This window comes from Diadema setosum, chromosome 20 (genome assembly GCF_964275005.1).
Source record: "Diadema setosum chromosome 20, eeDiaSeto1, whole genome shotgun sequence".
In the NCBI taxonomy this organism is placed as follows: Eukaryota; Metazoa; Echinodermata; class Echinoidea; order Diadematoida; family Diadematidae; genus Diadema; species Diadema setosum.
In genome coordinates this window covers 4,577,347-4,602,412 of record NC_092704.1, presented here as the reverse complement: position 1 = coordinate 4,602,412, position 25,066 = coordinate 4,577,347, and the positions used below count along the sequence as shown (strand labels likewise).

The 25,066-nt window shown below is 38.0% G+C and overlaps 1 protein-coding gene across 1 annotated transcript in view; it reads right to left on the bottom strand.

Moving 5' to 3' along the window:
* Positions 1–24,247, bottom strand: part of LOC140243678 (uncharacterized) — a 55,132-nt gene extending 30,885 nt beyond the window's left edge. The window contains exons 1-2 of the mRNA XM_072323342.1: positions 24,160–24,247; positions 5,262–6,134 (exon numbers count right to left, since the gene is read on the bottom strand). Coding sequence (XP_072179443.1) covers positions 5,278–6,134; positions 24,160–24,247 — 945 coding nt within the window. The 3' untranslated portion in view covers positions 5,262–5,277. The remainder of the gene's footprint in view (positions 1–5,261; positions 6,135–24,159) is intronic.
* Between the last annotated feature and the right edge of the window lie 819 nt (positions 24,248–25,066).

Sequence of the window (25,066 nt, the reverse complement as noted above, 5' to 3'; positions counted from 1 at the left end):
TATGATAAAATTGTTTCTAGAATAAACCGTCTACAGTTATCATGGTTATGGTTTATTGAGAAAGATAGTGATGTATTTTAGGCTTTATGTTGAGTTTTCTTAAAATGGTAGGATGTTTTGTGATACAACTGACCTACACATGCAACAAATGTGATAACTCGGACATTTCTAAATCACTGCTCTTATTGTAAGGTTTATGAAGAGGGAAAATTTGCACTGTAATCAAGACAGCAACATCAAGAAGAGATAACATCGCTTAAGTCAATTGGAAGTTCGATGAGATTAAAATGACACCTTAAAGGACAAGTTCACCTTCATTAACATAAGGACTGAGAGAATGTAGCAATATTAGTAGAACACATCATTGAAAGTTTGAGGAAAATCGGACAATCCGTTCAAAAGTTATGAATTTTTGAAGTTTTTGTGCAGTCACCGCTGGATGAGAAGACTACTGCAGTGTATGATGTCATATGCGTACAACAATATAAGGAAAATATAAAGGGAATTTCACAAAATTTCATCTTTTGAAAAAAGTACACATTCCCTTGACTTGTTACTGACATAATATGTTATGGGTAATATATTCCCATTGCCTTTAGAAAGAGGCAAGTCAAGTGCTCTTATATTATGCGAAAAAAGTGAAAATATGTTGAATTTTCTTTACATTTTCTTTATACTGTTGTACTCATATGACATCACGAGCCTTAGTAGTCTCCTCATCCAGCGGTTCCAACACAAAAATTTAAAAAATTCATAACTTTTGCATCGATTATCCAATTTTCCTCAAACTTTCACTGATGTGTTCTACTAATATTGCTGCATTCTCTCAATCCTTATGTTAATGAAGATGAACTTGTCCTTTAACGTCTCCAACCATCACACCGGAATTCACCATCGTCATACTGGAAAGAAAGACTGGCGATGTTTTGCATCATAACACTGATACGTATAAATTGACTGAATGATCATCACAATCTGGCAAGATTCGAGCAGTATCCATTTTCGTTAATATCTTTCTTTATTCTTTCTTTCTTTCTTTTCAGCAGAATCAACTGATTTTATCATTACTCTTTATCTATTTTTTCCGAGCAGAAAAGACTGAGAAATGCCTACCAAATGCTACACCTTATACAAGAGACAGGTGAAACAAATGGCTTTACTTGTCCACGCTTTTGTGTTGGAACTGAACGTGTATATGCCTGAGAGTTAAATCATTATGTTAATCTTCGATTTTTTTTTTGTTGCTCCGCTAAAGACCGATGAGGGGGCGTTTTGACTGGCAAGGTCAGTATATGGAGTCACTCACTCATAATACTTTATTTGGTGTGATGCCCTGCGCCCCTGGCTGGTTAGATCTAAATTCAGATTCAAAGTTTTGTTAACTCAAAGCCTCTTCGACAAAAATAATGAAAACAAACCACCATAATAATAATAAAAGCGCAAATTTCATTCATAACCACTTAGGACCTTGTTCCTTGAAAAGGAAAAAAATCTTTGGACTATTCCAGCCATATGATAATTCATTCAATATCATAACAAAGTTGAATAGTAAATTTATGTTTAGTCATGTTATCAAAGGAAAAGCAAAATGGCGGTTATAGTTTTTGCCCACTGAAGCGAAAATGTCTACATAAAATTTGGGAAATGTGTGACTATAGTTCACTATGAAATCGAGACTTTTTCCTTCAACGTCTCCTGAGGCGAGTGTTTGGAATACATGGTGTGCACGATCATCTAAAAACCAATGCATAAAAAACAAATAGGGGAAGAAGATCGATGATGAAAATATTCATAACGCCAGAATGTATCAGATGTGCACGCTTTAACGCCATTTGGTGATTAATGTAATATGAGGGAAAGACTGTTTGCACAACGGCTCAAACAAACGCTGCTGTATGGCACAAGTACCTCCCCATCAATCGCTATAGATGTTTTCTTTTATTTTGTAGTTATTTCGCGCCATAAACAGCATTAAACTCCGGGGGGGGGGGGGGTGTCATTTTCGTCAAGTCTTCATAGGGAACTTTGTATTTAGAGCGTGATAACATTGTTGGCACATAACTATATTTGACGCGAAATACATAAGCTATGGTTCAAATCTCCGAACGATATATCTATCTATTTCTGTTCGTTTCTGTACTTTGGTATGATCGCTAAAGTGATCTTTCGATACTGTGTCAGCGCGTATAGAGCATTTTCCTTTCCCTAACGTAGTATTATGATCTTGCTGTTCCTGTTCATTTTCAAACCATAAACAAACGCAGAATTGGGTACAGATGCCTGAAAGTTGAAGCTCCGATGATATTTACAGCACTTCGAAATACAAATGCATATGTATGAAGAGAAAAACAAAAATGATTTCACGAATCAGTGAAGAAAAGTGGTCAGCCAGTAAAAGTTTCATCACACAAACGCGATACAATACATGAATCAAAATATCCCAAACCACATCCTCAGAAGTCGGTCATGTTCTACAGAAGAAGCCAAGTGTCCAGAGTGGACATGTCGCTAATTTCCTCGAAGGAAAACCAGCAAGAAATGGGCAACAGAAAAAGCGTCTGTACTTATGACAAAAATAGGAAGGAAACTGTGTCAGAGCCCAGAATGGGGAACATGTGGAGAAAAATTGGGCGCGCAGACAAAAGAGGACGGTTGCTAAGCAGAATCACATGTGAACGACCAAAAAATACTGGATAAAATCAAGGTTTCGGCAACATGAGTTTTTCATTGTTTAATTGCCTGTGCGATACTAGGAAAAAAATGAAAGAAAAACAACAACAGAACCACATGAAGTATGTAGAGCGCCAAAACAAACAACTGACGATATCCCGATGGTGATTACTGAATGAACTTGTCATACAACGTGTCATACTGGCCTAGCAAAACAATCTGTCTGTTTACCCGTGCAATCCCACCCCCCCCCCCCAAAAAAAATAACAACAAACAAACAAACAAACAAACAAATCTCCATGGACATTATCATTAATGACATGTTAAATTTGGGCATCGTATACGTACTTCTGTCATGAAGCTTTGCTACTGAACTCCATTTAAATGTGGACACAAAGATTAAAATATCATGCAGTTTCGAAGGAAAATTCAGGAGTTCTGTTCTTTGGATGTCCAATTATCAAAGGCTGGTTGGGTTACTGATGTTATCAATAACTGAATCACTTCCGTTTATTATGACCCATCAGGTTTAGGATAAGGTAACAACAACAAAAAAAAAAACAACGAAAAATTAAGAGCAAACATAATTTTGAATCAGTTAATTATTACACAACAGCAAATTCTACCGCACAAAAGGGTTTAAAATCCTTATGATGCGTCTCTCTTATATAATATTATGACCAACATTACGGGTGAAAAAACAAATAAACAAACAAACATGTAGTTTACTTGTCTGCGCGTTCGTTTGTTCTGAATTTCGGTTGGATTGTTGGTTGTTTGTTTCATTAACGCATCGAAGGATTAAAAAAAAAATTATTATAGCTCGGACAAAAACTATAAGGCAGCAGCTTGGCAGTTTGGGGTTGAAGAAGAATACCAAGATTTGCAAATTCTCAGTTGATAAGTCACAACAACTTACGACTGTATGGTAACATTATTGCGGAGGTCCATGTAGAAGGGGATTACGTTGGATATTTCACGACAATCAATTCTCGGTATGTTTTTGTGAAAAAGCGCTGGAAACGAATGGCGGCAGCTGCGCTGTATTACGCATCCCATGTGGCTTGCGAGTTGATTTATCGCCCTCCAAATTTGCCGAAGCTGTAATTGTTGATTTGGATGGGTGTCCGTACTCGGTCCTATGCGACCGGGATTATAATAGTGACGTCACAAAGCATTTATGCTCAACACAACATCCGAAATTGGCCCCTTGTTGACGATTATGTGGGACTATGCATGACACGGGCCCAGCGGTCCGAACACAAAATTAGGATTGTTTGTCACTAGGAATGTCTGTACAACTGTGCTGAAGCAGGATACTAAATACAAGTCCTGCTATTTTGAGTGTTACACTAGAAAAAATAACGTTTATACTTATTCTTTTTTTATATTTCCCCATACTAAAGAGAAGAGTGCTAACGTAACAGGAATCATAAGTAATAATGATCACTTGGTAAACTATAAGCACGAGAGGAATGATGATTATCCAATAACGGACAAACTTTCATCATCACTGTCATTTAGTCGTAACTGATATTAGTTATTACATTGACACTGTCACTCCCAAGCCCTAAAACCAACATAATAACCATTAGTATCAGTGGATTACCATTATCACCGTTATCTTCATCATCACTATTATTTGTAGCAGTAGATGTAGTAGACATATAGTAGTCATGGTAGTAGTAGTAGTAGTAGTAGTAGTAGTAGTAGTAGTAGTATGTGGTAGTAGTAAATAGTAAGTAGGCTACTGTCATTCTGCAGTGTATTCGTGTTCTTGTAGCAGAAGCAAATGTACATTAGTCATTAGTATAAATATTATGGAGTAAGAGAAAAGTATACCCTGTAAACTGCACTCCCTATTGGCACCGTCTATAAAATAATTACAGTGTTAAGCATACTTACAAAAAAAAAATACGTATAATATGGGAAAAATGGAATTGCCTTCCATAAAAGAATACTTTCTTAACAACCGAAATTTCGTCAATTCGCTGAATTCATTTTCCAACAGCCACACGGAATAATACAATAAACTTCGATCATCATCAGTATCTACGTCTCAATTTGGTATCGTAAATATTAATATAATAGGAGAGTAACTGAAAATTTCTCAGTATAATATAGAGCCGATATTCATGCAAGACAATGATGAGAAATTATGTGGATAATCGCTTAGCTTTGGAAAGTCCATATCACAGAACTGTGGTGAACGAATTAAAGCTTGCCTACGGTTGGTAGAAAGTTAAGTACATAATTAGAGCTTTCAACCAAAAGGCGCTAAATCCATTTAAAATGATGGATTTAGCGCCTTTTGGAAGCAAGCTCTTCAATTATGCTTACCTCAACCAATGATTCTTTTTTCTCTTTATTTTTAAATCATGTGTTAATGGCGGTTTTCAGAACTTCTTAATCATACTTTTAGAAAACCCGTACTCAGTGCATCAACGTCATCATTCCACGTGTAGTAAGATGTTTCCTTTGCATACAGCAAGTGAGAGAAATGGAATATTATGAATATGCCTTCTCATTTATTATCATTATACTTTCTCTCCGAGAAAGGTCAAGGGCATAAGGTGAGCTCGAAGTCTTACCTGTAGAAGCCGTGTTTTATCGGTGGGCCGCCATGCTATTCCACGCGCCTTCCATTCGCCAGACAGAGAATGCATAACTGAGTCTTTCATGTGCCATGTACGTGCAACTTCCGACCATTTTCTGGTCCTCCTCGTCGCTCTTGAGCACTTGGAAAAGGAAATCAATGTAGCGCGACGCCAGTTTCAGCGTCTGAATCTTGCTGAGTTTGTCTGATGGTAAGGTAGGGATTATCTTTCTCAGGTTGGCGAAGGCCTCGTTCAGGGATTGGGTGCGTTGTCGCTCTCGCACGTTTGCGAGAACGCGCTGGTTTTGGAGTTCTTCGTAAGACTGAGGTCCCTTCCGCCTGATCTTGTGGTGTGACATGCTCCCGCTGCCCGTTGACGAACCATCGTCGCTACTGTCCCCGAGTTGGGACTCGTCCTCGCCTTCCGAGCGGCGGTACCGTCGTTTCCGGCCGTATCGATGCTGCTTCATCGTCTCGTCGTCGAGTTCAAAGTGGTCTCTCATTGTCATGTCCATTTCTGGCTCCCGTTTCACGCCTACATCGTCACAGCGTCCGTTCATGTACTTCATGCCGCCTCCACCATTTAGCGCTAAGTTTTCGGGGTTCATTTTCTGAGCGTGTACCATGTCCCCACCGATGTACTCGCGTGGGTCGTACTCAAAGCTGCAGTAAACCCCGCCGAAATTTGTCGCGGTTCCGTAGCTGGTCTTCCAGCGGCTATCGTCGTAGGCATAGACGCCGTTGCCAACCGTAACTCCCCCACCTCCACTTCCGTAGCGCACGATCTGATCCGTCGTTGCGAGTCCCGTAGAGGTCTGGTGTCGACTTGTATAAGGGTGCACTGTCGTAGTCCCAGTCAATGGATTCACTGTAAGTAATAAATAGAGTAACGAAAATCAGCAGGTTGCCTGTTAGATGGCTGATGTGTCGCGCGCATGCAGTTACAAACTCGGCGTGATGCTTATGAGCGATGTGTGTCATGGGGAAAAGTCGGGCGTGCTGTATGGCAAGGTGATGCTGTCACCACGCTGCGTGCTAGCTAGCGGGACTTGGGGGCGGGGCCTGTACGCCACACTGAACCGGAATGCCAGTCTTGTTTCTACCAATCCCAGCGGATTCGCTCTTCTTCTGCCCGCTGTCCCTCCCTCTTATTGCTAACCATTGTTTTTGAAAACAACGCCACAACATTTTTGGTTTTGCTCTATACTTTATCATTTTGGCAATGCTTCGTAGCTATTCACGCGCTAGATAAAAAGGTACAAAACAGACGCTCGAAAAGACACAAAAATGTTCGTTCGAATTCTTGACGTTAAAACTGCGGCAAAGTGGATAAATGAGAACGTTTGTTCTTCATATACGTTTCACTATTACTTTATATTCTGATATTGTAATCACATCGATTTTGACTCACAAGAATCATCATTAATCGCAAATGCTAGAGCGTGAATCAAAACAACATTTCCAATGCGCAGAAACACTCATCTACCGAGTTGTTGCGAATATTTCAAGAGTGTTGGTCTAGAAGTACCCCGAATATTCGTAATTCACGCTACCTCGAGGACAAGTTCTCGGTGAACTTGGGGCCCAGGCCAAGTAAAGAAACGATACAAGACGGTCCCCGAGGGTGATATTTTCCGCTATCATTATTGGTGACTCATCTCGGGCTATCATAGCCCTCTGAACAAAGCGGCTGACAGCATAGATTTATTGCGATACGTGTATTCTATTTATTTCCCCTTCTTGGTTGGTACTCACTCCCATTTCACGTTAGTCACAGGATTAAACAGTCACGATTTACTGCACAAACGTTAAAGGGAACGCTCTGACTTGATGATGACCATCGCTTATCATTTCTAAGGGGATTTTCATCTATCTCAAGATCAAAGGAGTTCATTCGTCAATGAACTTGGACCGAACTTATATATCAGACCGTAATAAGCCCCCCCCCCCACAATACTCTTCACAACTTTTTGTTTGTTTGTTAAGCTTGTATGTGATTTTACTACAGGTTCACAAGTTATTAAAATGTTATTTACCAGATGCAAGTAATTTCTTTTCTCTTTCAAGATATGATAATGCAGTAGAATGAAACTCTGCTTGTTATTCGCTGAACAAATCAATTTCGTAATCTTTTTTAATAGTCTTTACTTTGTATAATTTTGTTTTTGTTTCACTTGTGTGTCAAAGAATATCCAACGCATATAAATATGCGATTTTCTAACTTGCCTTAGACCTAAATGGTTTCCTTGGTAACCGTCTACCGGGTGTAGTGAAAATAGACAAATGGATCAGTATCAAAAGTACACCTTAATACCTTTCAGCTGCACAATCAATCATAAAAAGCAAGCTCTCGGGAGCTGGGGTTATGATTGTATCAATATCGAAAAGTCTCTATTTCAGGATCGTTTGCCTTTATAAATATTATGATGATTATTATCAAGGATAGCAGATTGTCTAGGTCGATTAACATCCTAAGAGACATAATGATTGTAAAAGAAAAGTAAGTAAGTAAGTTTGTTTGTTTGTTTGTTTGTTTGTTTGTTTTTGTCTTCTTCACGCAATGTATTTAGGAACTAAATACACACCCGACTTAGTCTATAATGCTCTCTCCTGAATCCTTAAAGGGATCGTATAGTTTTGGTTGAGACTTAACTTCAGGTTTTTATCATTTTCTTCTTCTTCTTTTTTTCTTTTTTTCTTTTTTTTTTTGGTGAGATAGTGAGAAACCTCTTATGAAATATGAAAGAGCATGTAATTCCATGAGGATTTCAACATTTATTTGATGAAAATTGATTCTGAAATGGCTGAGATATCCAAAACAGAGTGATTCTAATAAAGTGTTACTTTGTTTTTGGATGTTTCAGCTATTCCAAATAAACTTTGAATTCCTCTTAAAATTGTATGCTCTGTACTATTTCATAAGTGTTTTCTTGGTATCTCGCAAAAAAGGTAAAGCCCAATTTTCATCTCAACCAATACTGTAGCATCCCTTTAAACTTACCACGATGCGCGACATCCGCCTTAAAGGGATTGTATAGTTTTGGTTGAGACCTAATTTCAGGTTTCTAACATTTTTTGGTGAGATAATGAGAAACCTCATATAAAATATGAAAGAGCATGTATGTTCTCCATGAGGAATTCAAAGTTTATTTGATGAAAATTGGTTTTGAAATGGCTGAGATATCCAAAACAGAGCGATTCTAATAAAGTGTGGGACCCACACTTTATTACGATCACTTTGTTTTACTTTGTTTTTGGATGTTTCAGTTATTCCAAACCTGATTTCCACAGAATAAACTTTGATTTCCTCTTAAAATGGTATGCTCTGTACTATTTTATAAGTGCTTTCTTGGTATCTCGCAAAAAGTTAAAACCCAATTCTCATCTCCACCAATACTGTACCATCCCTTTAAGAATAATAGCAAGAATAACGTTGTTCAAAAGCTGTTTTTTTCTGTTATTCATTGTATTAAAAAAAAGATGAGCATTCTTTATACACACATTCCTTCTCTAAATTTGTTTAAATCAGTGACGAAATTTCATATTGACCGGAAAATATTATTGCAAGCCTGATGTTTTGTGAATGTTAGTATTTAGGTCAAACTTAAAGACGTGAGAAGCCAATACGTTTGAATGGGATATCGTGGTTTGTTTATGATTTCACGTGGGAGCTGGCCTTTAATGGGTAAATGTATCATCTGTCTCGTAAAATAAATATGAGTTCATCTTTCCCCTAGCACCCGCTATTGTGAAAAAGAAAATCAAATTATTTCGACTGTTTTTGTGGTGAAGGAGTTTCCCTAATCCCCAATGGCAGTAGCTAGAGTTGGGCAGGAAGGGCATATAAGGGCAAAGCTTTCTTGCACAACCTCCAGCTTAAAGTCACCTCTTCACGTGACTCTAGGCGAGCCCAAAGACACATCGAAAGTTAAACTCTTGTTCAGAAAAAGAAAGACTGGGGAAAAATGGGCACTTTCCGTTCGGCATGTCAGTCCTGATAGATTGACTTTTTGCCAAATTGTATTAAACTTTTTACTAGAATGGACAAATTCATGAGGACAAGTTCGGAACTTCTTTGAGGCTCAAAATTCAAGGAAGAATAGGAACTGATGCGGGAAAGGCCTGTCTACACTCGTAAGGTCCTGCCTCCCGCCCATACACCAACAATTAAAGGTAAAATATTAGCAAGGTTGTGGAGCGGTGTCCAAGTTCGTTTGCATGAATAGTTCGAATAGCATCAAATGGTATATAGCTCAAATCTCTCCCCTCCCACCCCCCCAAAAAAAAAGTAAGAGAGAGAGAGAGAAAAAAACAACAACTAAAAATCATCCCAGGAGTCTCACACAGAAAAAAGCAATGGAGTAAAAGTAGCTTGAATAATTACTTGTCAAGCAAATGTTTTACAGAAAATTGAAATCACCGTCTGAAAGATTAACAATAACCTCAACGCATCGATGTTCCTTTTTTTTTTCTTTTTTTCTTTTGGAATTTGCTGCAACCATAAAAACGCCACAGACGGACAACGTTGAAACAGAGCAAAGGGTGATATGTCTCTGGTGGGTCCGGTCCAATCTTCATTAACACAAATGCAAAGATTTCCTTACACCGAATGTCAGTTTAGGAGAAATCTTTTGGAGAAATTATGATTGGAAGGAATTCAATGAGAGATGTTTACCACCTTTAATCTTGTCTGTATCACGCGAGCCATGCGTGGGTCTTGCTGTCAGAACTAGCCAAAAAATTCTCACTCCGTCATTTCCAGCGTCACGCATTTTTTCTTCTTTCAATAAGTGTTTGTAAGTTTGCATAACTTGAGGAATAAGGATTTGGATAGAGAGTGTTTGCAGGTAACTACCTTGAATTATCTGGGTATTCTTTATCGCACAACTATTCCGTGTTTCAGTCCATTCAGGAAGAGAAAAAACGCTAGAGTAACGAAAGCCATCCCGGATGTCATATTGTGAATAAAGCAATGACAAGACTGCACCGTCGTGGCTCAAGACCAGTGTGTATGTATTCCTAAAAACACGCGTTTTAGTGTGTTGCTTTTATTGTACATGTTGCTGCCTCGTTGCTTTTTCCTAAAGATGCAGTAAAACTTAATGCAAAGTTTGTAGCTGTTTTGTTTTGATAGTTTGACTGCAATCTCGAAGATTTTTCGCTTCCACAAAAGATGTTTGAATTCACGTGTGTGATTTCAGAACAATACACATAATATGAAAAGGTAACATATATTCTCTTGAAGTATTCCCAGAATTGAGATCCGAGGCATTGTTATCGTAGCTGTGGGACTCATTGCCATGCCGTGTGTTGTTCTCTGTGTTTGCACAGATTATAGGTGATAGATTTTACTTGCGTCGCGTGGACAAACCAGTGGAGCGGGCTATCACGTTTCCCGCCTTTGTCATATCACAAATGGCGGGCTATTAGTATTGTGATGGTATATGTTTATAATAGTCTGCTATGCGACTCATATCGAATGATAAAGACGTAATCGCGCGGTGAGAGATGGCCATGAAATACCATATACCGGGCAGTCGACAACTTAATAACGTTATCAGATGTGATCTATATACATTAGAAAGTGCTCCTCTTCAAAGTCTGGTAAAATGGGGTATGAAGTCAAAAATAGGAAATGGTACTGAAGAAAAAAAACCCAACAATAACAGTGATATCAAAAAGACGAACTGGGGAGCACCTTGGGCGAAATCAGACGAGATGGTGAGAAAAAAAAAAAACCAAACAAACAAACGTAGGCCTACAGCGTGAATACATGTATATCCTGGTTGGTGTCTCAGTCATTACGTGGCTGACAGGCATTCCATTGAGTTTTCCCCATATGTTCTGCAAAACATATCTAGACCGAATCCATTCACTTTCAGGTTTATGTACATACACACATAGGCCTACATACCGAGGTCTATATTTCAGTGTATAAATTATGTTGGACCGTAAGTACCTGTAAGGCCTATGTATTATGAATGACTTGTATGACCCAACATTCGAAGGGATCACAGACAAGAATCAAGGCCCACAAATCCGTGTTGGTAATGGCATTTCTCTTGGAAAATTAACAAGTTCATGAAATTTTGTTGGTAACACTAATAGCTTCTTTTTTTTTCCAACTTTCTCACGGATGTTAGAAAAAACAACAACTCAACTTTACTTGCGAGTTTATCGGTCGCCTTTACCCTCAGTCGCGACATTCGGAAAACTTGTTCTTTGTTCAAATACGTTTGTTTTTGCTTGTATCGAATATTGTAGTTGGAATTTTTTTTCTGGGGGTGTTTTTCAAACAGATGAAAAAAAATCAAGAACTGATATACGCAGCCATATCAAAATTACCTTGATATATCATTATTGCCCAAGAGAGGAAACATCCATGTTATTGAATGACGCAAAAGATTTGCTTCTAATTTTTCCGTTGTCTCTGGTTTGAAATTAATTCAGTGAACATTCATTGTCTATGAAAGAAGACACTCCGTCGTCATTGGCGTCTCAGCTATACCTTAATTTCTCTCATTTTCAGGAGGAACGTATCGTGTAAGTCAAAAACTAGTCTGCTTTATTTCCGCCTGAGCTACACGCAGTCTCGTCGGAAGGCGTCGGGTGTACGGCACGCAGCTCCCTACCACCATCGCCACCGCTGTATCCCGGCCCTGCTTCGCCGCCAGACCCCTAGCGAGCAACCAATTTAGCTCACTGCTGCGAGTCGGTTATTTTCGGTGTGAGCTCTGATAAAGGCACAAAGACATAGGCCCTCTCTTTCTATGTTCTCTCTCTTCCACCTTCCAAAAAACCTCACCGCACGTCCGACGGGCATCGACGCCAGAGTGCGGGCTTACTAGAGATGTCTCCAGCCCGTGGTCTAAGCCGGCGAGGACGTATACCCTATCATGCAGCTACCATAATTGTCCCAGAAAAAAAAAAAATATCAGACTAAAATAGCGTCTTATATTTTCGTGAGTTCAAGAGGCTGAGATAGTTAGATATACAGAAAGACTGACAGACAGATAGACACAGATAGATGGATCAATAGATAGATGGATGACTAGATGGATGAATAGATATAGATAGAAAGATAGAGAGATGGGGGGGGGGGTAAGACAGTATTCAAAAGAGGGAGAAAAGGAGATATCTGGTAGCTAATCTGGGAGGTTTACGGCGAGGTCTTTCCAACGGCCCAACCTCGGGCGCCTACCCCGCAGGGCACTCGCAGCAAGAAAGGTCGGAGTGGCTAGTAATTGGTCAGAGAATTTTATTTTTTTTTCCCCTCGCGAGAATTTCTTTCTGCATGAGACTTCTTGGAAATATTCCGGCATAATTATCATATCACGATGGAACGGGTCAGGCAGATGAAACCCTCACAAAAGAAGGACTATCTTTTCTTCCATCACCATTGTAGAGAAACGTCTTCATGAATTACGATAAATACATTCCTCCCTATCCTCTCGCTTTTTGCACACATGCAGCTCTAGTCTGTGTTACGCCGTCCCGATCTATGTACTTCACTTTGTCAGTGTATCACTTATGATATGTGGTTTACTTGTTAAGTGCTATGTATCTGGGAATGTTCTTAGAAGGATCTATAATGAATACGTCGTCCAATAGCAAAAACACACGACCCAAACATCGAGAATCCACGGTCGTCTCTTTTTGAAAACGAATGTGTATATTCGACAGCCTACTTTCAAGAAAACTTGCTATTTATATGCGTATAATGTACAAACTGATTATAGGACAGTTTTTGTATCAACGATTTGCACTTTTTTAATTGGTTTATCACCAGTTGGGTCTAATGAGGGATGACTGACATGAGAAAAGCATTAAAAACATTAGAAACACCAGCATTAGATCAATCCATCCTTTATAGAAATGGAATGGAAAGTGAGAAATCAACTCTTACATTTCAACGTATGAGTCGGATTCTCAGAAGTTCGGAAATTAGAGCTAAGTCATGTAAGTCGACACAGCGTAATATTTCGTGATTCACTCACACATGGCGAAAATTCAATCACCGGAGCTCAACTATCTTGTGCCAACGTAGCTGCAGCAACTCAAAGCAAATACAATTCAAATGGCTGTTAAAGACGGTAGCTTTGAATCACAAATCATAGTTCGAACTGGCAGTTAGCGTTACTTTTCATAGCTTCATATAGCTGGCCATGACAGCCCGAAATGATTGACGATAAAGTGTTCAAGGTAGGAGATTATGGGGAAAAGTTTGCACAAAGCAGTATGAATCTAAGTCTGTAAAAGCAAAAAACAAAAACAAAAACAAAAACAAAAACAAAATTGTGTTTTTTTCTCCCTAACGTTAATTCATCTTACAGTCGTTACCATTTATTCATTTATCTGTGTTTTATGTATATATTTCATTATTTATTTATGTATTTATTTATCTATTCATTTTTTCAAGGAAATAGCACAAATTATTCAGCTCCAATGATTTGAGTTCAATCCTACCTAGTTTACTTCTTTGTTACCAGAAAACATTTTTTATCTAAGTTTTAAATTACTTCGGTGATATCTATCTACTCTTGCGCTGATGGAGGGCTTTCGATAATAAATCTAAACTTCTTGAAACACATGCAAACTTTAGAACAAAACATTAAACTACATAGGCACATTATACAAATTTTGCTGACAGCAAAGAAATTCAATCTTTCCACACAAAATAGAATAGCCTCAATTTTTTTTATTATCGTTTTTACAGCAATTTATCCAATAGTCATGTCGTAAAGGAATTACTGACGTTGCAAACACCAGCAGCGAGACAGCCCATGCAGTATTGTCTTTCACTGGCACATCAGTCTCGTATTTGAGTACCAAGTGTGTACGAGATTCTGATGCACTTTTGTATAGTCGTTAATCAAAACTGACATTATTCTTTGCTTGTGTTATCTAACCACAATCTGATTTACTTATTGACCAGTCATCTTCCCATCTTAGTCACCCAAAGTTCTCATAAGTTGCTATGATTCCTGCTTTAAAAAGAAACTCCACTCCATTCTAAATTCAAGCTGATATTATGTGTAAGGTTTCACATGTTCTTCAGCGCAGTAATATCGGTCAATGAAAGAAATGTTTCTCTTATTGTATCATCCTTTTCCAATTTGCTTGCACACAATGTGTACGTCATCGCTTTTTATTATTATCATTATCATTTGGACGTTGACTTAACAGTAGACAGTAAAATTCAGCACATTCAATAAGGCTAGGTATTCAAGTCTTTGTAAAGTGGAGGAGGTATTAACTTAAGTGGTAGAAAACATAAAACAAATCTGAAGAAGACAATAATTCTTTACCAATGTATGTACAAACCAATCAGTGCCAGCGGTAGAGCTTTCAGGCGATGACACACTGCAGCTTTGCATTGTGTGATCATGATTTTTATCGCTGCTTCTTCGAAAAAAACAAACAAACATAACTTATATAGGCTTTGAATAATGTAACTTTCTTGTTTTCTTTGTCTCATTTTGATGGAATTGTAGCTTGATTTCACTCTGCAACGAGAACATTGAAAGAGTTGTCATTTCCCGTCGAGGAGATTCTAAGGGGGCAAGAGTTAGTTTGACAGAAAGGGAAAGCAGCCTTTCGTTTATCAAAGGGCTGGCTACTACGTCACAAGACTCGTGTAATGTGATGCTTTAGCTCGTGCAGTCATCATTTTAAGTCAATGTCCTTGTACTTCTCAAGATTTCGTGAAAAAAAAAACACGCAACAAGGGTTAATGCCTTTCAATAAGCAAACCACGTTTTGCTCCGTATTCACGTATTTATCTATCGTAAATATCAAATTGCCCGTGAGTTTGAGGTCTACAATAACTTGCGTACTTTCATCTACTTCCGACTATCTCTAAGTCAGCACAGCGGGTTTCCTTAGAAGATTCCTGTTTATTCAGTACTGATCAAGAAAGTACTTTGTCCTTTATCCACGGCAGTGGTTCTGTCGCGTGAGTAATTAACCAAAATGTACCGGAATTCTACAACCGGAAACCAGCGTGCCTTCTCTTTCAGTTCTTCTCTTGAGCTCTCCTAATCTCTCTCCGTCTCTCTCTTTATATTTCTCATTTTCTCCGTCTCTTAACCCTTCTATATCCCACTTTCGTTCCCGGGTTCCCTGTTCCAACTTGTCACTTCCGAAATTAACTTTTTCTCTCTCTCTTCTTTTTCTTTCTTTCTTTCTTTCCTTTTGTAAGGTCTGTTCTTTCTTACTTCTGTCTACTGCAGGACTTTTGAGTGACGGTTCGGTGAACTCGCGCTGCGAGTCCGCGGCTGGGCATCGAGCCCGTTTGACGAGGCCAGTGACGGAATCCGGCACGTGTTCACGGGACAGGAGATTGGACCAGCCCCGCTCTCCGCTACGCGCGGTAATTGGTTTCCCACGCCTGACGGGACGGCGGGCAGTGGGAATCCGTCTCATTAAAAGCAGGCGGGTTAATTAAGCACTCATTAGGCAAAGATTGGAAAGTGCTCCGTAAGCACCCATCATCGCCGGGAACGGAATCATTTGATTCATTCGAATTCTTACTATTTTTCTTCGGTCGATGGTGGTAAACAGGAAGAATGCTCTTGCGCGACGAAACAAATAATCGCATTCTTTGACCTCGGCTTACAGTCAAAAGATATCTGTCAGATGAGGAACGGTGAAGGGAGATAAATCTGGCGCATGCGTCCTTTATTTCTATCGTCTCACTCATGTACGCATAACATGTGTATAAATAACACAATTTCAGTGGCAAGTGAACACAAATTCATGGGTGTTTTCCTCTACCTGATTTTAGGTGTAATAGGCCTACTTGGTATGGATGTGATTATCTTTAACGTAATACTTTCGTTCAGCATGGAATGTTAAAAGGAGAGGTCTCTATGCGCTTTTAGAGGCAGATATTATAGGAAATGTTACAGTGTGACAAATTAGATAAGGTCGTTGAAAGTGAAGCAGCATTTGGCAATAAGTCTTTTTACTCGACACAAGTCTTGGGAGAGTTCTGAGAGAGCAAACCACCTGCTGATTTACCAACAAAAACACGAGGTATTTTGAAATATCCTCTCATTTTGCTTGATGTGTCTAAAAAAGAGAAAGAATTAAGTTCTGTACCACCTGACGCTATTTCATTTTTTTTTCTGAGCTGCTTATTTTTGGTGTCAGCGGCAGAATTGCTTAACATTTGGTACTTTGAAGGTTGAGACGAAAGATTTCAATAAGCTTCAAGGAGGAGCAACATTCCATTGTGACCATAATGGCCAGTTGAATGAATTTTGACTTCTTTATTAACAGAGTTATCTTCTTCGCAGCTGATTGACAAATTGCCCTACATCGACGTAAATAAGTACTGAATTGATCAGTGTTTTAGTAGTAGCCATGATAAAAAAAAAAATAAATCATGGGCGTAGGCTACAACTGCAGCAGGACTCGAACCTACGACCTCAATTCAAGTGCTTATTTACGTCGATGTAGGGCAATTTGTCAATCGGTTGCAGTGAAAACATCTCGACGGAAGGATTTCATAAGTTATCTTCTGTTTGAAATTTGTGATGTGAATTCATGTAGTTGTGTTCATGTATACGTCCTATTTTATTTTTTTACTCGGGCAGATTAGAGACGATTCAATCTATATGGACTGACAAACTATGACATATTCTTCATAAGAGAAATAAATCACGTGACTGATTAAAGTTTTGCGGCAGCCACAAATTTAAAGGCATAATTTACCATTTGCAGATGAAACAAAAACCTAGCAGTAGTGTTTTAAAATAGTTCTAAAATATGAGTTAGGGATAGAAACAACCACTGTAAAAATTTGAATCCGTATAATCGATGTTAAGTATTGTTAAATACATAAAATGTGAACAATAGATATAATAAATATGTTTCCCAGACTAAACCGTTTACAGTTATGATTTATTGAGAAAAATACTGATATCTCCTTATATTTTAGGTTTTATTGCAAAAATTTTATATGGTAGGATGTTTTGTAATACAACAGACCTACACATATGCATCAAATGTGATATCTTGAAAATTTTTTAGATCACTGCTCCCAAAGGTAAACAGGACCTTTAAGCTATATTATGCGATCTGCGAAGTGTCAAGCATACATTAATCGTGTTTAACTTTTTCACTTCTGTTTTCAAACCCTTCTTCTTTATGAGGTTTTTTTTTCTCACTGCTTTCCTTCAAACTTAACAGTATCATGTGTATGTTTCATGTTTGTTTTGCACACGAGGTCACAGTATTGTCTGCATGACGCGTATCATGGATTGAGGTAGAAATTTTTTCAATTTTCTCTCTTCACAGCACACGTAAATTCTTACCATGATATACTCCGTTCATTCGCACATCTGGTACTAATAGTAAGTACTTCAACGAGGACAAACATCGCAAACTTTACAGTCTAACGTTCTTTTCATAAACACAGAAAGATAATGCTAACACAATTCTCTAATTCCGCGTGCCTCCCCTATGAAATGAAATTCTACCCATTAAAGTAGGTCTACAATGCCTGGTCACTTTCAGTTTTACTACGTCACCTTCTGTTCAGGGATGTCCAAGGCTTATCGCTGTTGAAGATAAAATCTGTCATATCATACAGCATAAGGTACACATATATCGTCGGAAACAGAGCGTCGTGTAAAGTATATTAGGGAAACAATGTTCGTGAGGATTTTGCACGAGATTGGCTTTTTTTTTTCTTTTTTTTTTATAGATATCTGGAGGTTGTCCTTCATATGCCTACTTGTTCTCATTACGTTATTGCAATTTTGCGCATGCGTGACTTATGAATATGGTTTCTACAGAGCTAGGGCATATATTTCTTATACTTTTTTCGGTTACCTAAGCGTCATTTTCAATTCAGTTTTATCTATGCATCTTCACCCTTGAGCTAACTATTTGGAAAATAGAGAAGTTTACTTCGCTTGATTTGCTTTCTGTCAATTGGAATCCGAGCTATAGGAAGCGCGAATCAATACAACAAGGGGTGGGTCCAGATCCGTGAGAAAGCCCGTCCAGCGGGAGTTGGTTGTCTGCTCACGCTGAGCCACCGGCTAGTCGGGCCGGCAGGGACGCGAGGATTCCCGCTGGCTGCATTGGCTGTCAAATTCGTACAAATGAAATGTTTCCGAAATAAAACACTGCCACGCAATCCTTATTCTTCCATTGTTAATCATCGAAACATCGTCTCGGCACTCCTTGCTCGAGTCTGAATGGATTATTGCGCCAGTAAAAATCAAAACAAAAAACAAAAATTAGTGATGTTGCGTATGAGCAAATAAGGCCGTCAATGTCAAAAGTACTACTACTTCTACTACTGCTTTTACTGCCACTTTTATCACTTACTACCACTACTACTATACTACTACTACTACCACCACCACCACCTATAGTCTGCACGTACTACTACTTCTATGGTCATTGATGTAATCCCCTTTTTTTTCAAATGCTACTGCTTCTATGTGCATTTAAACAAAATCGCAACTTTTTCATCGAATGTATATAGTCTTTCCCAACTTCGAATGTCACGGACAACTGCATCACTTGACTATTAACGAAGTTTGGTTGAAGAGCTTTCCTACTATCACTTGACTATTGTTAGGGTATAAACACTTTTTAATCATCGCCAAAATTTTTCTCATCGTTTCATCTTTGTCCTCCCGATTTCCTCTCCTCTGTGTATTATTTGGATTAATTTCTGCCATAAGATTATCACACTGCCATCATATTGCTATGCTTGTCATTCGTTGACTTTTAAAATCTTCCTAGTGTGTATATTTCGGAAGAGAGAGTGCATTTTGCACTTGATATTCATGATTGTTGATAATGACAATCTAATAATGATGATGATGTTGATATAACCATAACTATAATCATAACGATTGAGTAAACCATGAATTGATTGTCTATTTATTCATTGATGTATCTGTTACTGTAGGTAAAGCGGGAAATGTATGGGGAATGTCCAAAACGATGAATGCAGTTTGGAGGAATGTGTCCTCTTTCCGCCTATCAACAACTGTTATTGTTTTCTATTATGACGTGATGCTATAAGAACCTAACTCTGAATCTATAAAGTGAAATAATGTTATATGTTGTGGGCCTGTCCAAAATACGACATCAGAAACTTAAAATTAGCGAAAGCGTTTGAATAATGAAGGAATTCATCAGAAAAGAAAATTCAACATCATTGTTGGAGTTATCATGGACCACCATATAAACAAAGTGTGTTATATTTTTTGTAAGTATGTCGGGTTATTGTTGGACAGAGTTGGACAATATGTGGACAGAATAACCATAGTTATTTAACCATACTCTTTTATGTTTTATCAAAAGAATCATAAAGAATCATGTAATTCACACTGTTTACAAATGATTTGCATGATTGAAGTAACAAAATTCCAGAACGTAAAAAAGGAAAGTTAGCGGAGGGAAAAAAATAAAAGAAACTTAAAGTGAGAAAAAAGCAGAACATTCCAAATCAGATATTGTTCAAGAGCGAAGTTCCGAGATTAGAACCGTGAGCCCATTATAAGGCTCGCTATTGACTGACCTCAACCCACAAAACAAGCGACCAATTAACAGCCTCAAACTAACCGTCAACCTGACGAAAACAAGAGCAGATTCAACCACATTAATTCTTATTGGTCGGAGGTATGGGGAGCTAGATTTATCTCAATCGTCTCTATTCACAGCAAAAGACGGCTGTTTGAGCAATATCATTCTAGGACCCAACTTTTCGTTCTGCTCAATCGTTCAGTGATTTTAAAATTGTTTATATCTGAGTAATAAAAAAAATAATAGTAGTTTTAGCTCCTGATTTCATATTAAACTGATCTCATACCAGTGAGAATTACTTATCATTCTTAAAAGGAAATTCAGGACCAGAAAATGTTAGTCTAATGGGGAAAAGTAAATTTTAAAGGCACAGCAGTGAAAATCGAACAAAAATCTTAAAAAAAAACCATCATTATTATACTCAGTATACTCAGTGTTTTCGCTAATTTTCACATAACATTTCTTGAACTGAGATTAAAGCTCATCGCGACGTACCTTTCCAATAGAATTAAACATTCACTTGATTTCTGAATAATAAACAGTAGATATTTAATGGATACATATAAAATCTATATATAAGAGCGTCTTGTATATGAATTAAGGCTCATATATTTTGCAAAGGATGTCTAATTAGCATTAATTTTCTAAGTTAAGCAGTTCAACGATTTATATGTTTGATTTTGAAATCTCTTTGTTTATGACGTAAATATTTGACAAGTAAACAAGATGTTTTCTACTTTTGTGCTTTTGATCGCAGATAGTTTCTCGGGGTATAATAATTAATAGTTTGAGCCATTGTCTATGCCTACATGTTTTTATTATTTCATTAAGTTAACTTTTAATGTTTGAGACATTGTTGATTTTCCTTTAAATGCAGGAGCCTACTAAATTCGTGTTTTTGAATCATTCATTTGTATTGATGAATTAATTTATTCTTTCTTTCGTCATTTCGTTCATTTATTTTAATTGCCAAACACACGGTAACTGAACTGACAGTGTCGATCTCTATAACATAAATTTCGGTCAGCATATACTTTTTACAGCGACATTTCCAAACCACGTGTTTTCTTGTCAAATTATAGTAAAGTTAAGATACCTTGAGGAGCGTTGAACTACCAAGTTTTATGAAACCAAGTTCTCATGGTTGATATAGGTTACCGGTCATTCGCCCTTAAAACTTCCGTTCTTTCTTTAACACGTTACTCTAGAAAATGGACTATTGGCTCAAGTGTACTTTGCAACCTCTTAGATGTGCTTCCGCAAGTAGAAGAAATTGTTAAGGAAGGGATTTTCCATCAAGATTTGACCTATTTCCTCTCTTTTTTCCCCTCAAGATGAACCACTTCGAAGAATAAAAACAAAATAAATTCTTTTTCTAAGAGTGAATCGAGGTCACTGAGTTCTTTCTGTGAATGATTTGTTTAGATTATATTGATTATTTAGGACAAAGTGCTTCTTCTTTTTTTTCTCCAGAACCGAGAAATTGGGCTAATTTTGAAGCTAGATCCAAACAGCATTGCACGCGAAAGTTTGCATAACTTACACACAAAGAATGACCACACAGTCGTCAAATGAAGCAGTTGCAAAGGATAAAACCTATCTCACGTTATTGACAGCTACGAAAAATTAAGCATTGTGACTGAAAAAATTGTGGTATGTCTCAGATCATCAGCTGGTCAGCATGCTATAATGTTTTTGTTGTTGTTTTCTTGTTGCTATTCTGCTGGCGGGCTTTGGTAACGAGAAAGTTGAAGGGACAATGCACGCCATAACTGAAGACTTGAAAGGTCGTTGTCAGGAATCACAAAGGATATCATAAAATTGCATAACTCTAAGTAGCGTACCTTATCGGACGTCGAAGACTGGAATTCACTGCATGGTTTTGTTTTTTCTATCAATGATTTTTTTTTATGGTAATTTCCTTACTTTAATTAAAATCATCCAATCTACTGACTTAACTGTTCGTATTTAATTCTTTATGTTGTATGCATTGGATGAAAAATATTTTAGCAGACCCAGAGGGAAACTAGAAAGACCTTCTTGCTTTTGACAACCATGAAATTGATTTTATACACTTCAAGACACACATAATATTGTACACAACGCACCGGATTTCAACTTTGAGTTCCAATTATATCTCGCTTCACGTTTGAACTCAGTATGTGAGCAGAATTCGTACCCCATGAGTATCTTATCTTAATAGTTCATCAGTCGCTCAATCTATAAAATGCCAAGTTCTTCGGCGTTTATTTTACCATGAGTCACTGAAAAAACAACACCTCCCTCACCATCCCCCTCCTCTCTTTAACACAGATCTGTTTTTGATGATAGCATCGTCCCGTGACTTCATCTCAAAATTAAAGAGCTAAACAATTGCAATCTCATCCATGTCATCGGAAACTCGTGGCAAGAACAGTGAAACAATGGTGTTCTGACAACCCACTACTGACCCAAAACTTTACAATGTTTGATTTTAATGTGTTTATACCTATTGCACTAGAACTGGGACCTACTTCCTTTTCATGTATCCAATTGAGTATGGCGTGGTTCTTTTCTTAGAATAATGTGACATCGAACAATATTTATAATATTATCAGTAGGTCTATACGTTTAGATAAAGTAGGACAATTGTGTTAGAAAACCTAATCCGAAAATGAAAAAAAAAAAGGTTCGTTGGTCCGAAGTTTTGTTCATCCGAAAACGAACTAAGGCTCGTAATTTCGAAGGTCCTTAATACGCACCTTCGGAATAGCGAACCTTATTTCATTTTCGAAATTTTGAACTTTCGGAAAACGTCACAAATGATCTGCTTAACGAACATTTTTTCCATTGTCGGATAAACGAACATAATTTTATAGTGTACGGAATTTGTTAGATTCGGAATTACAAACCTTCGTAATAACGAACATTATTTCATGTCTAGATTGACGAACCTTTAGAATATCGAACCTCACCTAACGCTACACACACCCTTGTGAAAAGACGCAATTCCAGATCTCTCTTTACTTAAGGTTTTTTTCACTCTCCCTCATACTTTTCTCTCTTTTATTTAGATTTTAGGGGCTGGTTTGTTAACTTTTTTACCATCTCGCCCGGACCTGGGTATCAAGCCATACCTCAGCACCTGTAATTATCAGATTGCAAACCGCCACACATCCGACAGTCCTAGCGACAGATGACCGTCAGCGCCCGTAGAGGAAGCACACACCGGCAAAAAACCACTGTCACCAACCGATACGCACCGCTTGACGCACTCCGATATCGTGTGATCGATACCTTGAGTCGCTGACTGATTCGAGAGTTTTTACCTATCTTCTTTTCACAAAGCTGTCCCATTTTTAGCCGCCGTCGTTGTTCGTAAATAAGTAAACGTTTGAAAAGGCAACAGCAGATAAGAACCGCGCAAATAAAATGCAGCTATTGCAGTGCCAAAGAAAGGTCCATTTGATTTTGCTCGACTCGGTTATCACGAATTATATTTATTACCACAATGATACGAGAAATTTGTTTCACGTTTGTTGAGTGAGGGCTCTGTGGCAAAGTGTAGGCTATTAATAGGGATCTGGAATCACAAGCAGGAGTCCCGCCCAGTGCGTGTATTACCTTGGTGTATCATTGGACCAGACTTTTTTTATGCTAAATCACCCGCTTGACGCAGATGTATATTAATAAATATCTAACACGGAAGAGGCTACCCTAAATAAGGCAGTGTTACTATTATCGTTGCTATCATTCTGATTATTATTCCGTTGATGATGATTATTACTATTATCATCATTATTATCATTACTATTTTTCTTCTTATTATCATCATAATTATTATTATTATTATTATTATTATTATTATTATTATTATTATTATTATTATTATTATTATTATTATTATTATTATTATTATCATCATTTTCATCATCATCATCATCATTATGAGTTTACATTGACATTTTTACTAACATCGTCATTATCACAAGCACGTAACGACTTCTCAGTTTGTTGTACGCTGGGGAGTAAAGAATACAAATACATGTACTAAAAATAAAGTACGAAGAAGGAACCCTCAGACTACAATCTCAGTTGTACAGGGAAGAGTAGCACATAATGCAGAGTCCAATTCAGTATTTTTTTACGAATCAGAGCACTCCTGAATTTTGCATCGAATTGTATCTTTTCTTCCAAAATTTTGAAGTCAATTTGTTAACCAGACAGTGTAATTCGACATTCCAAGTGTAAATCAGTGGCCAAGTATTAAAATCGTTATCTGTTTTGTTATACGTCCACCCAGACAGGGTTCAATGTATGAGAGCATGAAACATAGTAAAGGCAATAAATGAGCTTACCTCTTTTTCCATTGTTGTTGGCCGAAAATACGCCGTTGTGAATCGCATTGTCCCACAGTCTGCAATGGGCGTAGGCCGCCGTATCCATGGTAACCGCAGTATGACTCTAAAGCTGGCGGGAAATATGTGCGGAGACAGCTGCCTGCTCGCATAGGCACCACACATACGTAACTCGGTGATCAGTCAGATTAAACCGTTTCCTGTCGAAGTAAAAACCCATAAATATTGCCCTTTATCTCATGTAAACTTCGATTAAGCGATTTGACAAATTCCTCTGTACATGATGTGTCCTAGCATTCCACACTAAATATGGAGAGAGAGGGGCATCGCTTCAAAATAGCGCCAGGGGAATAAAACCCTTGGGTAATGTAACCGCGCGAGAGAGAAGAGAGTATTTTTTATTCATGTTTGAGGCATGATTAAAATTGATCGGAACGATAGAAAATGGTGTGAAGATATTGTCTGACACATTAAACCCCAGCGTGTACAAAGCATACACTGAGATGATCTCATTAAACTGCTGTTAAAGAGACTCTTACTATTCGAAGAAGAAAAAAAAAATCTGTCCAAAAAGAGACTTATGATAGGAGAAAACAATGTTGCCTATGATGATGTGGTCGATGAAAGTGTCAGGAATGATACGTCTATTGTAGTAAACGACAATACCCACTCCAGCCGGATGTAATCGCGGGAAATGTATCGAGGCGTGAGATCCAGGTTGAAATCTAATCCACCAGCGTGGCGCACTCGAATTCACGAAGCAAAGACTGATGGGTGTTCTTCTCTGCAGGCTGGGAGATTGTACGGCGAACATACACAAACGCCCGGAGCGACAACTCATGTTCGACTGGTTGCTTAGAGAACCAGCACCTCCCCCTATAGCGATTTCAACATTTATTTAATTTTT